The sequence below is a fragment of the Electrophorus electricus genome, chromosome 9 (assembly GCF_013358815.1).
Source record: "Electrophorus electricus isolate fEleEle1 chromosome 9, fEleEle1.pri, whole genome shotgun sequence".
In the NCBI taxonomy this organism is placed as follows: Eukaryota; Metazoa; Chordata; class Actinopteri; order Gymnotiformes; family Gymnotidae; genus Electrophorus; species Electrophorus electricus.
The window spans coordinates 5,560,001-5,572,500 of record NC_049543.1 but is presented as its reverse complement, the minus strand read 5'-3'; the positions used below and the strand labels follow the sequence as shown (position 1 = coordinate 5,572,500).

Genomic DNA, 12,500 nt, shown 5'->3' with positions numbered 1-12,500 from the left:
AAAATGAAAATGCTTTTTAATCTTTGATGTCGTGATGCAACGCAGCTTTTATCTGCAGGCAGTGGTTACTTTTTAAGCTTATCTATTTCATCAGCAGTCTTTATCATCTTGCTCATAGCACATGTGTGCTGATAACCATTAGAAAATAACGTGTCATCTTTGAAGTGTTCAGCATTAAAGCCACTGAATTTTCCTTAAAACCTGAACCTCCTTGTAACTGAAACCTTAAAATAGGCACATAAAACCCAGGCAGGACCTCTGGTTCACACTAGAGCAGTTGTATTAGAAAAACAGAACTCAAAAACAATTATAATTTGAGTATTATTCCTATTCTTCATATTAAAAATATTATGATGGGACACTGCTAATAGTTATGATGGAAAAATGCAAGTAGCATTATTTACATAATCATCATCTACTATAACAGGCCTTTTAAAATTTGGGCTCACATTCATCTTTGTGGGTCAGGGTGAAGATATTCTTCAGATCTTAAGTTATATATGAAAAACGAAAATGTGATTCATGGGAGTCATAACATTCCATTCATTGATTACTCCCTGCATGTGATTTATCAATATTTCAACACACAAACTTGTGACAGAGTAGCATTTTCCAGTGAACAGATTTTAGAATAGTAAGTTCACATAGCTCACAGTTTCAAAATCTTTCAGTTCCGTGTTTAAGAAAAGCTCCATTAATAGACACAGAGACCATGTTCAGAGGAAGTTCAGGAGGATACCTGCGCCACTGTTCAGCAGTTTTGTGTGAGGGAGAGTGTGTAAGACGGGCACCTGCAGTCTGCCGCACAAGCAGGCCTGTCGCTTCATTGGGGCGTGGATTGTGTTCCATTTCACAGGAACATGGAGGACTTGGTTCTGTGCCCTACGGCAGAAGATCTCAATCAGTCAGGTCCTTGTGTAAGTTGAGCCTCTATCTGATGATGTACTGGCTTAAAGTGGCTGAAGGCAGCAAGCCTCATTTCATCATCAGGACTATGCCAAGACTAAGCAAAATCATAAGATCATGAATGTAACATATGATGTACTGTGCATGATCCCGCATCTTGTGGCCAGAACTTTGCATGAAATTGTCAGTGATTATTTGCATAATGGACTTTAATAATAATAATAAAAAAAAACCTAACAGTTTCATCTTAAAGTCTTATGTGATGAGTTTATTTTCTAAGCAATCCCCTCAGACACCAAGTTCAAAGTTCAAAAATGTTTTACTGTCATTTCAGCTATATACAAGTACACAACAAAAACGAGACAATGTTCCTCCAGGACCATGGTGCAACACAAAACAACAGTGCAACAGACAACATGCTACACAAGTGCAAACAGTCCAATATAGTGCAATATGTCTGTATTTGTAATAATAATGATTTGATATGATATGATGCAAAAAGAAATAGTATTCCAAATATGACACATCCTCCACAATGACTATTTTACACATTACATTCTTTGGTTCATTACATGTGACTAAGTCTTTTTCAGTTGTTGATGCCATCAGATAACACGTCATATTTCCTACTGACTAAGTCATTTGGGCCTATATAACTTGACTGTTGTCTGTTTTGCACCATACACACTTATCCCTTGAGTGAACAACATTTTATTGGCTAACTACAACTTCTTTTGCATTTGAAAACCCTGAAACCTGTTCTCATGAGACCAACAGCAGGTAATGACTCTCTTTCCAAGTACCTTTCTGATGTCTTGTTTAGCTTTATGCTATTGAAGTTGATCAGTTATTACTTATGTGAAAGTGAAACCTTTCACAATTACATGTTTTTCATTAACAATATTTCTCTCTTCTTTAGGCAGTCTGAAATTATATATTGGCTTGTTGCTTGCATGCCTAAATATGTCTCTGGCTCAGAAATTTCCATGCTATGTGTTGAACCTCACAAGATACATACTGCAACAGACTGAAGAGCTTATACCCATATATGTGAGTTCTTTAAAATATAGAAATTGCAATGCTGTCATAATAAAAATAACAATAATAATTATTATTGTAATTGATAATTGCTCAAATAATAAAAGAACCTAAGTATGGGCTACAGCCATCTAAAGAAAAAAACCGAAGAAATAACATCATATCACATGCGTTGTTGGCAAATTTCTAATGTAAAGACAGAGGCTTATTAACCATCAGTTAATTCACTTCTGTGTATGGCGTTTGATTATTTCTGGGAGCTATTAGAGTCCATTTGTTACTCGACTAAAGGTAGTGGAAAGATGCTCTGATAAGTAATCAAAGCACAAACTAGGATGAATTGTCACTGATATTTCAGTGCAGCGTAATTGGAAACTGTATTGTCTGTTCATCTGCTTCATTTTTGTCTCTACAGATTGACAAAAACGGGGGTCATCTTACACCCTGGCCTAAGGAGATTACCCAACTCCAATTAAATGGCTCCTTACCAATAGATGCACAAAAGAACTCAACTCTTCATGGACTCACCTTTATAGTAAAGGAACTTAACAAGGTGCATGCGCACCAGAAAATACTGAATGAAGATGAAAAGGAGATGCTTGAAGATATTTGGCATATTATTAATAATGTAGACAATCTGCGATTTTGTCTTCAAAAAGGCTGGGATATAAATAGCCTGAAAACATACAAAAACATACATACATCCTGTCATGGGGATTACGAATGCAAACAGTGGGGCCTGGCTGTTCTGAAATGCTCTTTCAAATTCTTTACACAGCTGACAAATTTGTGGAAAGAAAAAAAAAGATACCTGAACAAGAATGATAATCAGAAGTCAGTTTATGGTTGAGGTACGAGTTCAAAATTTCACAAATTTCATTCTGGGCTCTAGTAGAGAATGTCAATATTTTGTAATATGTCTTAAGCACATGTTATTTATATATTTATATTTAAATACTATTTATTTATTTACTAATAAAATATTTTGTATTGCTGTTTACAATAACACTGTGGCCTCTGTAGGCACATTACAAAAAATGTCCGTCCGTCCCCTTTTTTAAAAAAAAATCCTTAAAAGCCTCAAGCAGAGCTCATTAAAGAAGCAGATGCAGTTAGCTTTCAGAACTTGGTATCTAATTGTATCTTACAATCCCGTGGGACAGAGGGAATTAATCAAATTGTCATATGTGCAAATTAAATAACTTGGCTCTTGGTAAATTTTCTCATTTTGGTGCAGGATTTGTATACAGATAATCATAATGATTAACTGTTCTTCTACTGGAAGAAAAAAGAAAATCTTTGTGTTTATGTTCCACTGAGGATAGTTTAATTTGGATGTCATCATCATTCATCAGTGGTTTTGAACATATAGCAAACACAAAAACTTAACGTCAAGTTCTTGATACAAAAGCACCAATGACTGCATGTCCAGCTTTTCTGCCGCGCATACAACCTGGACATTTTCAGCTCGCAAAATGTACTTACTTGGCTATGAGCTGGCTAAAAGCAATTTTTAAAATGCCTGATGTAAAAACAAGGACATGCACAAACAAACCCTCTCAAGACAATGAGTTGAGGACATTATATCTCATAGAATGCAGCACTTTAAAAATTTCTTATTGGATTGATTATTTGAGGAAGTGGATTCAGCATGAACTGGTTTAGTTGATCCTCTCAACATGCTACACTTATGGTTTGCTGCAGGCTAGTATGCAAAGACAAACGTTGAGAATCGCTGTAACTATTAAATTAACATACAGTAGTTCACATGCAAGCCTTTGTTAAAAACATAAATTAGTGTGTCCTACTGAAAGCAACACGGAAATACCAAAAGGTTGATTCAGTGCTGTGTGATCTCACTTTAGGGGTGTGACTGTATTGTTAAGGACAGACTCAGCAAACACAGTAAGCTCTCCACTCACAGTCTTGCATTTACTTCAGCTGTCCGCCACTGTGTAACCCATATGCAGAGTTCAACACAGACTGACCCAATGTGGGACGTGAAACTAGAAAATGTGACAGAGTCTAACATCATGCTTGCTTAGTGACGCGTTTCCATCTTAGTCAGTCAACATCCGTACTTCTAGGTATGCGTGTGTAGGAAAGCGTTCATCTGTCCTGAAATTATGTGCATCACAATAGTACAACATAAGACAAACCTGAATATCGATATTTGTTTGAAGTCCCCACTCTGAAGCAATTAGATGGCTATCACTGATGAGGTTAAGATGGTTCTAATCCACTTATGAAGTGTACACAATATCTTTTCTCCTTCTTCTCCAGTGACAGTGTGTCTTTATTGTGGGTGTGTTCATTTCAGTGTTTATTTTGGTCCAACAGGACCGTTAAGAATGCTTGCAGTGGGAGGTAGGAAGTGTTTGCCTCTTCACCTGGAGTCTTGCTAGTTTCAGTAAGCTGGGGTCAAACCACTATCAAAGAGGCAAGAGCTCTGGGGGGCTTTCTCCATAACAGTACTTGGCCTGGGGGTTTCTGTAAGTGTTTTCATGCTGGACACTCTGAGGGGAAAGAAAGAAAAATCCACAAATCACTCAATACATCAGATAAATCTCAGATCAATAGAAATGAATCAAGACTTGTTAGGCCTATGGACTATAGGATAAAAACGTACAGGCTAAGTTGCAAAGTAATTTAGTGTGTGTGTGTGTGTGTATACAGCAGTGCGGTTGAAAACAGCAGTGTGAGAAGACACAAGAGGTGGAGTTTCATGGTATAGCAGGAGCGCGGTTCTTCCACACACCTGTGAGGATGTACGGCATTTGGCCAGGCAAAGCTCGAAGTGATCCTCCACAGCCGTGAAGAGGTTCCGAAAGCCTTCCGCTGCTCTGTTCAAAAAGCGCTCCAGCTGGGGTTGCTGAGGGAGGGAGTCAGAACACCCCGTTAACGTGGCACATGTCTGCTTGCATTTCTAACACACTGGTGCACAATCGTGTATCTTAGTGTCTCGCCAGCGTGCACGAAACAATCGCGGGAGAAACAAACCGGGTGGAGAAAAAATTATTTTCTCATTACCTTGTCAGGCTGGAGGCAGCAGGACACGCAGTATTCGTACACGCTGCAGCAGTCGTTGGGTAGGCAGCTCTTACAGATATACTGCCTGGAGCTCGCTAAATTCACATTACAGCACCCATTCACCAGCAGGTCCTTCCTCTCACAAACATAACCTAAGGGACAATAACACATGGGGAAATTACACGGTAAATGACCAATGCAACATGTTTCTTTTACACAACCTATTAGAGATTTCCCTATTGGAGATTTCTAATATTTTCAGCAAATGAATGAGTCTAGCAAAAATATTTTACCACACTACAGAAACTAAGAAAAATCTCAAGTGACATGTTTAATATAAGAAACAAAATGGCTAAACTTGTTGCCATGGTGGTAAATTTTCATCTTAAACTTCATAAACAGCTATGTGCTGCAAAAATAAAATCGAGCCACGTGACTGATCCATGTCCACACTGTTGGAACAGCTACTGCAATCATATGGATTTTCGGTATAATTCCTGACTTTATTTACACTGTTTCAGTTGTGGAACTAAAACGTATGTCTTATGAGTATATTGAATTATTTCTCCAAATCTAAACACAGTTTACGTCGTGAAAACACTGTCAGCAAATCGTGCAACTCCTTTTTAAAAAGAAACAACAACAACAAGAAAAACACACGCCAAATGTGAAATCTGTCTGCAATTGCATAATGTTACTGCCAAGACTTTAGTATAGGATATTGGGTTAATTATTGCCATAGTCCAAACATCAAATAATATACATTTATAAAACAAAAGGCTCTGCCATTGTCCAAATCTATTATCAGGCAATGGCTCTTACAAGCTGCTAGTGTAATTTCTACACCCGTGGTTTTAGTATGTTTTTTTTTATTATTATTAGTGGTCGTCAAAGAGTCTACATACGCTGAACCGTATGAGGATCAATGAATCGGCTAGGTCTAGAGAAAGCTGAACCGTCGACTTAAACGTTTCTTTACCAAGTTCGTCGGTGAGAAGCGTCTTCCCCTGTATGGAGTTTCTGCACTGTGTGATCTGCCTGCTGCTGTTGCCGAGGGTGAACTTGACTTTCCACGGAATGTGGTGCTCGGATTCTCTCGCCTCCAGGAGAGTCCGATCACGTATAGTTCGCTCCTCCTGTTCACATAACATTACAGCGTCAGGATTACTGTGAACCGGTGTATCGTACGCCAAGCCACTTAAGGAAAAACAGTTCGTTTGGACAATCACCTGTTTAAGGGTGCTGGTAAGAAAGTAAATTAGGGACAAGCCGAATACGACCCCCAGAACCCAGCGTTTTCGCAGGAGTCTGCGCAGCACCATGGAGACGTTCTTCTGGATGTGCACCAGGTCCAGGTAGTTCAGATCGCTCACTATTGAGTCGGAGCTCCCACTGGTGTCTTGGCTCGGCACGCAACGGTCGCCCGCACTGTATCTAGATCGCTAGCTAACAAACAACCTACATGTATTTCTTACCACATCTAGTTCCTCTAGGTCGAGATGAATACAATTGCATCGCTGCTTCACCGCTGACGTGACAGGCTAACAAAGCAACTAACGTTTGCCAGCTAGCGAAGGCACTTACTGACTTAGCAGTAGCTAACCCATTTTAGGGAGATATTTATATATATACTTATTAAAAATATATACCTACGGGCATGTAGTAACCCATGCTTAAATGGCAGTCATGTTCAGTGTTTGCCTTGGCAGTTGCGATAGCCAACAAGCTAATAGCAGCAGTTAGCTGTTAGGTAGCTAACTAGCTATTTAGTTATCAGCGATTATCAAAACAAACAACCAGGTGATCGGCCAGCTAGCTAGCTAGCATTTTACGCTGTCAATTAGGCGGAGCGGTTGCATTCGCATACATACAGAAACACGGCGCAAAGTCACTGAATCTGTAAAACAAACAATCGCCTTGATATAAATGTGTTATTTGGGATAAAAATGAAATGGAATCGCTATTAATACTGACAGCATCAAAGCATTTTTTTTTTCCATTGCGGAAATGCTGTAAGAAGTGTATCGTGATTGGTTAGCCAGAGTTCATACCTCCGGAAATAGGCATTCTCTAAGTCCCGCCTTTATTACGCCGTCCCTGCGTGCCGGAATAGCTAGCCGGCTAGGTCCTGTTAATGGTGGTTAAAGCAGTTCGCACCAGGACAATGGTAAGCTAATGTAGCCAGTGGCTGTGATATGAACTCGCTTTTCCAAGAACTAAAATGTTCACCAGCTAGCTGTGTTGCCTTGAATTTATTTCAGTGACTTGACCGTTGACGCTAACTATCTAACGTTAGCAATCTCGGGTTTAACAGGATGCTAAACCTTTTCATTTCAAGCTAGCTAGCTCCGGCGTGTATCGGTTGTGTCGCCAAAAGGTTTCCAAATAAAGTGTCTGATCTAGCGGTCTATCACCGAGTTAGTTAACTGTAGCCAGTAGTTGCTGTAACCGTTATTTTTTCCCCAGCTTCGGAGCTTCTGGTGAGAAAGCGGGCGTCATGCAGCGACGCCACAGTAGCAACACAGATGGCATGCCGCCAGAAAGGTTTGACTTCCCCAGATCCAACGATGCGGACTAACATAGACATTGACATACATTACCATGTCGTCCTGTAATTTAAATGATCTACATTGGCATAATTGTGCAATTATGAAGCAGAAACAACCGCATGTCCTCGCTACTTCCTGAATACACCGATCCATGAGTCTCACACACAGCATGTCGGTAAAAGCAACCGTAATACACACTAGCTACCCTAATTAACTCGTTTCTAAAATAGCTACATAGTTTTATAGTGGCAAAATGGCTGCATCTGGCTTCACAGACAAAGCCTGAATGTTTGCCCTGCCTCTTTATGGATGAGCAGGAACAGGAGCCAAACAATTGGATCAGAGGGCAGTCTGGATGAAGGAGGAGTGTTCGACTGTCTGAAGCCAGACTCACCTGCCTCTCCCCAGCAGCTCTTCTCTGGGCTTGTGGGGGTCTCCTCAGGCTCCGTGCCCGCCACCCCCTTCCAGGCCGCAGGCCTCGTCCTCGGCTCTCCTCCAGAGGTCTTCATCCAGATGACTTCCTCTTCCCGGGATGAAGGCCCTCACCGGGCAGAGAGCCCACCCTACCTCCCGCGGCCCCCACAGCTCAACCACCACCACCACTACCACCAGTCGGGGCAGCACCGCTCCGCTCTGCTCCATTCTGCTTCCACGTCTGAGAGACATGGAAACCGAGAGGATGGTTGGTATGACTACTAATTATGGCAATCCCCCTCCGTATGGCCCGTCATGTGCTCTACTGCTAGTTACCCTTTCTATCCATAGCTAATTGCATAAAAATGTATTTTCAATCCTCGGGTCAACAGCCTGCACCCTGCTTCACTTGTTTTAGAGCTCATATTGAATACATTCTGAAGCGGGGGTGTGTGGGTTTTGGGTCCTCTGTGATGAGTGAAGCTCTGCCTTTCTTTCCCTGCGCTCTCCGTGCAGGCGATGAAGCATCTGCTCCAGCACCTGCCCTCACTGAGCTGAAAGCTGTGGTCTCATGGCTGCAGAGGGGCTTTCCCTTTCTCCTCATCCTCCTCACTAAAGTCTGCTTCCAGCACAAGCTTGGTGAGGATCAGGAACGAGCCAGTTAAACATGCTTAAACGTGTAATGGACAAGAGGATCAATAACCAGTCCATTTACGATTTTGCTTCTTTAAGTGTAATGATCATTGGCGTTACTTCTGGTTTAGGTTAAAGCCTGGGCTTTTTGTCACAGGTATTGCTGTATGCATTGGCATGGCCAGCACATTTGCATTTGCTAATTCAACTCTAAAGCACCAGGTGTCCCTACGGGTAAGGTCATGGCCTCAGGCTCCCGGTGATTTCTTAGTTACCCTTAAAGTATCTGCACATGCAAATGGTATAAATGAGAGGTCGACACAATTCACCAAGACCTAATGTGTTCTAAAGTTCTTGATTAATTGCTGCATTTCTCTGCGATGATTAAGTGACTGATTGTATCCTGTTCTGCTAACACTTTATGACTGAAGCGTGTTTGCTCATTCTGCAGGAGGACAGGTCTGTGTTCGTTACGCTTTGGATCCTGGCCTTTCTTGTGGGCAACATTGTCTACGTCTACTACACATTTAGTGCACAAGAGCTACACAGCAGGTCAGTTGTGCACAGGCGCTTGGTTTCACCATCACCCTCATTGCCATTTTTGGAACGTGGGCAAGAAAAAGACAACTCCTGAATTCTGCCTTCAGTGACTCTAGGTGTCATTAGTGTACTTTTTTTTACAATCACTGCCATTTCCATTTTGTTTCTGTTGTTTATGTTCTGTTTGCGTTCTTTCTGTAGGAGTTTATTCTGTATGTCTGCATATCATCATGTGAGTATTTAGGTACCCATCATTTGTGTTTTTCATTTATCACCTTCTCATTTAGACCTCAGCCCATAGAAGTGTATCAGTCGCACATAATATAGCTATAGAGCATTCTTTGTGTGGCACTAGAGAATGCAATTTGCTTCAATTAGCAATGGCCATTAATAGAATTGGCTGTCTGTGTTTCATGTATTAAGCCTATTAACCCTACTTTTAGACTAGAATGGATTTCCACTAGAGTTGTTGCCACGCTTGTATCTGTCATGCATCCTCCTGATTTGTGTCTGGGGCCGCAATGCCTGGGCAGTCTGGAGGCGGCTTGTATGTCACTCAGTCTCGGCTCTCACGCCACTGGTTGTAGTGTGGATCTGGCAGGCCAGAGTGTGATGGTTAATTTCCACTTGTGCGGTTCTCGCCCACAGCCTCATATTTGCCAAGCCGAATATCGACAGCTACGATTTCTTCGATCTGATCTGGGTGGTTGGAATCACTGACTTTGTCTTGAAGTTCTTCACCATTTCTGTCAAGTGCTTGGTGCTCTTCCTACCCCAGATCCTCCTAGCCTTCAAATCTAGGGTAAGAAACTTAAACTTAAATCTTTTTCCTTTTGGTTTATAATGCATTTCATGCTTTCACGTACAAGTATTTGTACTTGGTGGGGTTGGGGTGTGCGTGTGAGGATAGTGCTGCTTCACTTCTTAGCCCCTTGATTGACTCTCTATGGTGTCTGTGTGTGTGTGTTCAGGCTTCAGTAAGAATGGCTATTGTAGGTCACAGAGTGCGATTTGCCAGCTTCGATAAACAAGCCAATCAGTGCAGGCTGCCTCCCTCCCCGCCTGTATGCCTGGCTTCCTAGCAGGCACTTTCTGAGCTCATGGTCCCTGGGGACCTGGAGTGAGGTCACCTCTCCCTGGAGTGTGTGCGCACGCACACACACTCGAACAGTGGAGTTCAGTTATCAGTGCTGATTTTTCTGGCTGCGGTGTAGCGTAGATGGGACTCCCTGTATCCTCGGCCGAGCCCAGTCTTGGACAGACCCATATACACACAGTTACAGGCGTTCATCGTCTTTGGAGGGGAGTTCTTGTCTTCGGCATCTGTGTGTGCATGCAAACATGCGCGCGAACACACGCACAGTTTGCACCTCCTCTATCGTGCCCTGGTGGCTCACTGAACAGGTGATGAAGTCATGGGCACAGCCAGCTTTTCTGCCTCGTTACTGACCCATGCTGAACAAGGCTATGGCTCTAAACACACGTACCCACATGCAACTGCAGTCTCGTACGTGTCAGGGCTGGTTGCTCATCACGAAAGAGCCACTAGTGATTCTTTGACTTGGGGGGGGGGGGGGGGGTTTCCGACTACTAATCAATGGTTTTAATGAAACACTACCCTGTGTGGAGTAAGATTAATGTAGCCCGTGCGTTTTAAACCCCGGGGATATCCCCTGACCTCCCAAAGCAGCATTCTTTTAAAAATGGCCTCTCGTTATTTACAGAAGTGTGCAGCCATTAGCTTTGAAACAGCAAGAACAGAAACGGTCCCAATCAGCCCTCACCTCCCAAGAGGCTGGCTTTGCCTGTCTGCATTTGGCCCGAGTTCCGTTTCAGCCCTGACTAATCAGCGGGCTAGAGATGAAACAGTTTGCTGGAAACCCCGGCGAAGATGAATTGCCCATGCGCGTGGGTCGCGGGACCCCGGCGGGCGTCTAGCATGCGTCCAAACAGGGTGATTAATCGCTGTCGGAGAAAATCTGAGCAGTCATTATGCATATGGAGCCCTTCTCCTGGTGATGGAACGTTGCGTCTCTTCACTAGGGGGTCTGTGATTGGAAGAGGGCAGCTGATGTTGGACTGGATTGCCCCCCCCCCCCCCCCCAAATCTCGGTGGAGCTCTTCAGCAGTACAAAGCAAAACTCTCCACATTGCTGCAATGTGCTGCGAGATGGACTTTTCACTTCCTGCAGAATTCTTCCCAAGGCCTGCAGTTCAGACGTTCAGTTAAGCCCAACGCTTGGTAAAGACCTGCAGCATTGGTAGAAGCTCCTTCCTACCTGCAGTCCCTCTTACAGGGTGATGTTCTCCTAGAACATGGGGGTTGTTTGGAGTTCTCCGAGAGCTTGACCGCTACCCTTAGCGTGATTGGGTAGCAGGTGTGCAACGTTTGTGCCAGTTAGCTTTGCAGTGCAGTGAAAAGCGCCCGCTGTGCCAAGAGACGGCACAGTTCTGGGCTACTGCCACGGACAGGCGCCCCACCCCCTGTTCCCCTTTCAAACCGCGTGGGAGACGGACGGCTGCGGGAAAACTCACGGGCCAACAAAATCCTACGATATTTTAATTTTTTTTTTTCCCCTCCTCTTTCTCTTGGAAAGGGGAAGCTTGTTGTCTGACAGTTTGGCTTGGTGCTGTCCTCTTCTCTGCTTAAGTGCTGGCACTTCAGATTTCCCAGAATCCTCCTCTTCGTGTATGGCTGGGCCCAGGTGCTCTGCGCTGACCTGGTTGCGATAATGATTCCATAGAGAAGTGGATATGGAGCTGGCAGTGGCAGACTAATGAAAGTACTGTGATTGCTTTTCCACTTCAAACCACGACATGTGCGTGTTCTCGTGGCGTCGTTCAAATCAAGCTGTGCCTTCTCTTTTGTCTCTAGTGAGAGAACATTTTCTATTCTGTTGCTATGTAAACAAGCTTTAAACATTCATGTTTTAATTATTTATTTGCCACAAACAGTCTTTCACTCTGCAGCAGACTGTGCCAACGAGGAATAGGATTGACCGTGAAAGTGTAATTGGACACACACCATAAAAGTCTCTTTGCTGATATTTGGGCGTCTTTAGAATCTTGTGTCGTCGTAACGTCCTCCTGAGCTTTCATTTCTCAGCCATGGGAAGGCAGCTGCTGGTACTGGTTCAGTTCTTCTTGCAGGTCTCCACTGTGGCCGGGAGGTCATTTAACCCTGTAGCACTTTTTTTTCCCCTGTAGGAATCTGGGAGATCATCTTTCAATATCTGACCAATATTAAGGCACAAGAGGGGCAAGAAATGAGCTTGAGTTGCGATGTCCATATCTCAGTTCCTCGGTCCATTTCTCCATTCCTACACCAAGCTTTTTTTTGCGTGCGCTCCCACCATGTTCTGACAGGGGAAGATGTATCTGCTAATCGAG

At 43.1% G+C, this 12,500-nt stretch overlaps 2 protein-coding genes across 8 annotated transcripts in view; one reads left to right on the top strand and one right to left on the bottom strand.

Annotated features, from left to right (window-relative positions):
* The window catches only part of spring1 (SREBF pathway regulator in golgi 1), a 7,580-nt gene extending 1,267 nt beyond the window's left edge, over window positions 1-6,313 (bottom strand). The window contains exons 1-6 of one of the 4 annotated variants that reach the window (XR_003410671.2): window positions 6,204-6,313; window positions 5,954-6,110; window positions 4,975-5,126; window positions 4,703-4,816; window positions 4,335-4,460; window positions 792-882 (exon numbers count right to left, since the gene is read on the bottom strand). Coding sequence is in view for 3 of the 4 variants with exons in the window: in XM_027010644.2 (XP_026866445.1) it covers window positions 4,377-4,460; window positions 4,703-4,816; window positions 4,975-5,126; window positions 5,954-6,110; window positions 6,204-6,296 (600 nt within the window). In the remaining variant the exon portion in view is untranslated. Of the gene's footprint in view, window positions 1-734; window positions 883-1,954; window positions 2,621-3,441; window positions 4,461-4,702; window positions 4,817-4,974; window positions 5,127-5,953; window positions 6,111-6,203 lie in introns of those variants that run through there. The other 3 variants (XM_027010644.2, XM_027010645.2, XM_027010643.2) reach the window with 3 other exon arrangements.
* Window positions 6,280-12,500, top strand: part of rnft2 (ring finger protein, transmembrane 2) — a 9,674-nt gene continuing 3,453 nt past the window's right edge. Inside the window, exons 1-8 of one of the 4 annotated variants that reach the window (XM_027010638.2) lie at window positions 6,280-6,329; window positions 7,441-7,518; window positions 7,841-8,205; window positions 8,454-8,576; window positions 8,728-8,804; window positions 9,022-9,122; window positions 9,759-9,912; window positions 12,477-12,500. The exon at window positions 12,477-12,500 is cut by the window's right edge and continues 126 nt beyond it. In XM_027010638.2, coding sequence (XP_026866439.2) covers window positions 6,295-6,329; window positions 7,441-7,518; window positions 7,841-8,205; window positions 8,454-8,576; window positions 8,728-8,804; window positions 9,022-9,122; window positions 9,759-9,912; window positions 12,477-12,500 — 957 coding nt within the window. In that variant the 5' untranslated portion in view covers window positions 6,280-6,294. Of the gene's footprint in view, window positions 6,330-7,049; window positions 7,142-7,440; window positions 7,519-7,840; window positions 8,210-8,453; window positions 8,577-8,727; window positions 8,805-9,021; window positions 9,123-9,311; window positions 9,343-9,758; window positions 9,913-12,476 lie in introns of those variants that run through there. The other 3 variants (XM_035530321.1, XM_027010639.2, XM_035530322.1) reach the window with 3 other exon arrangements.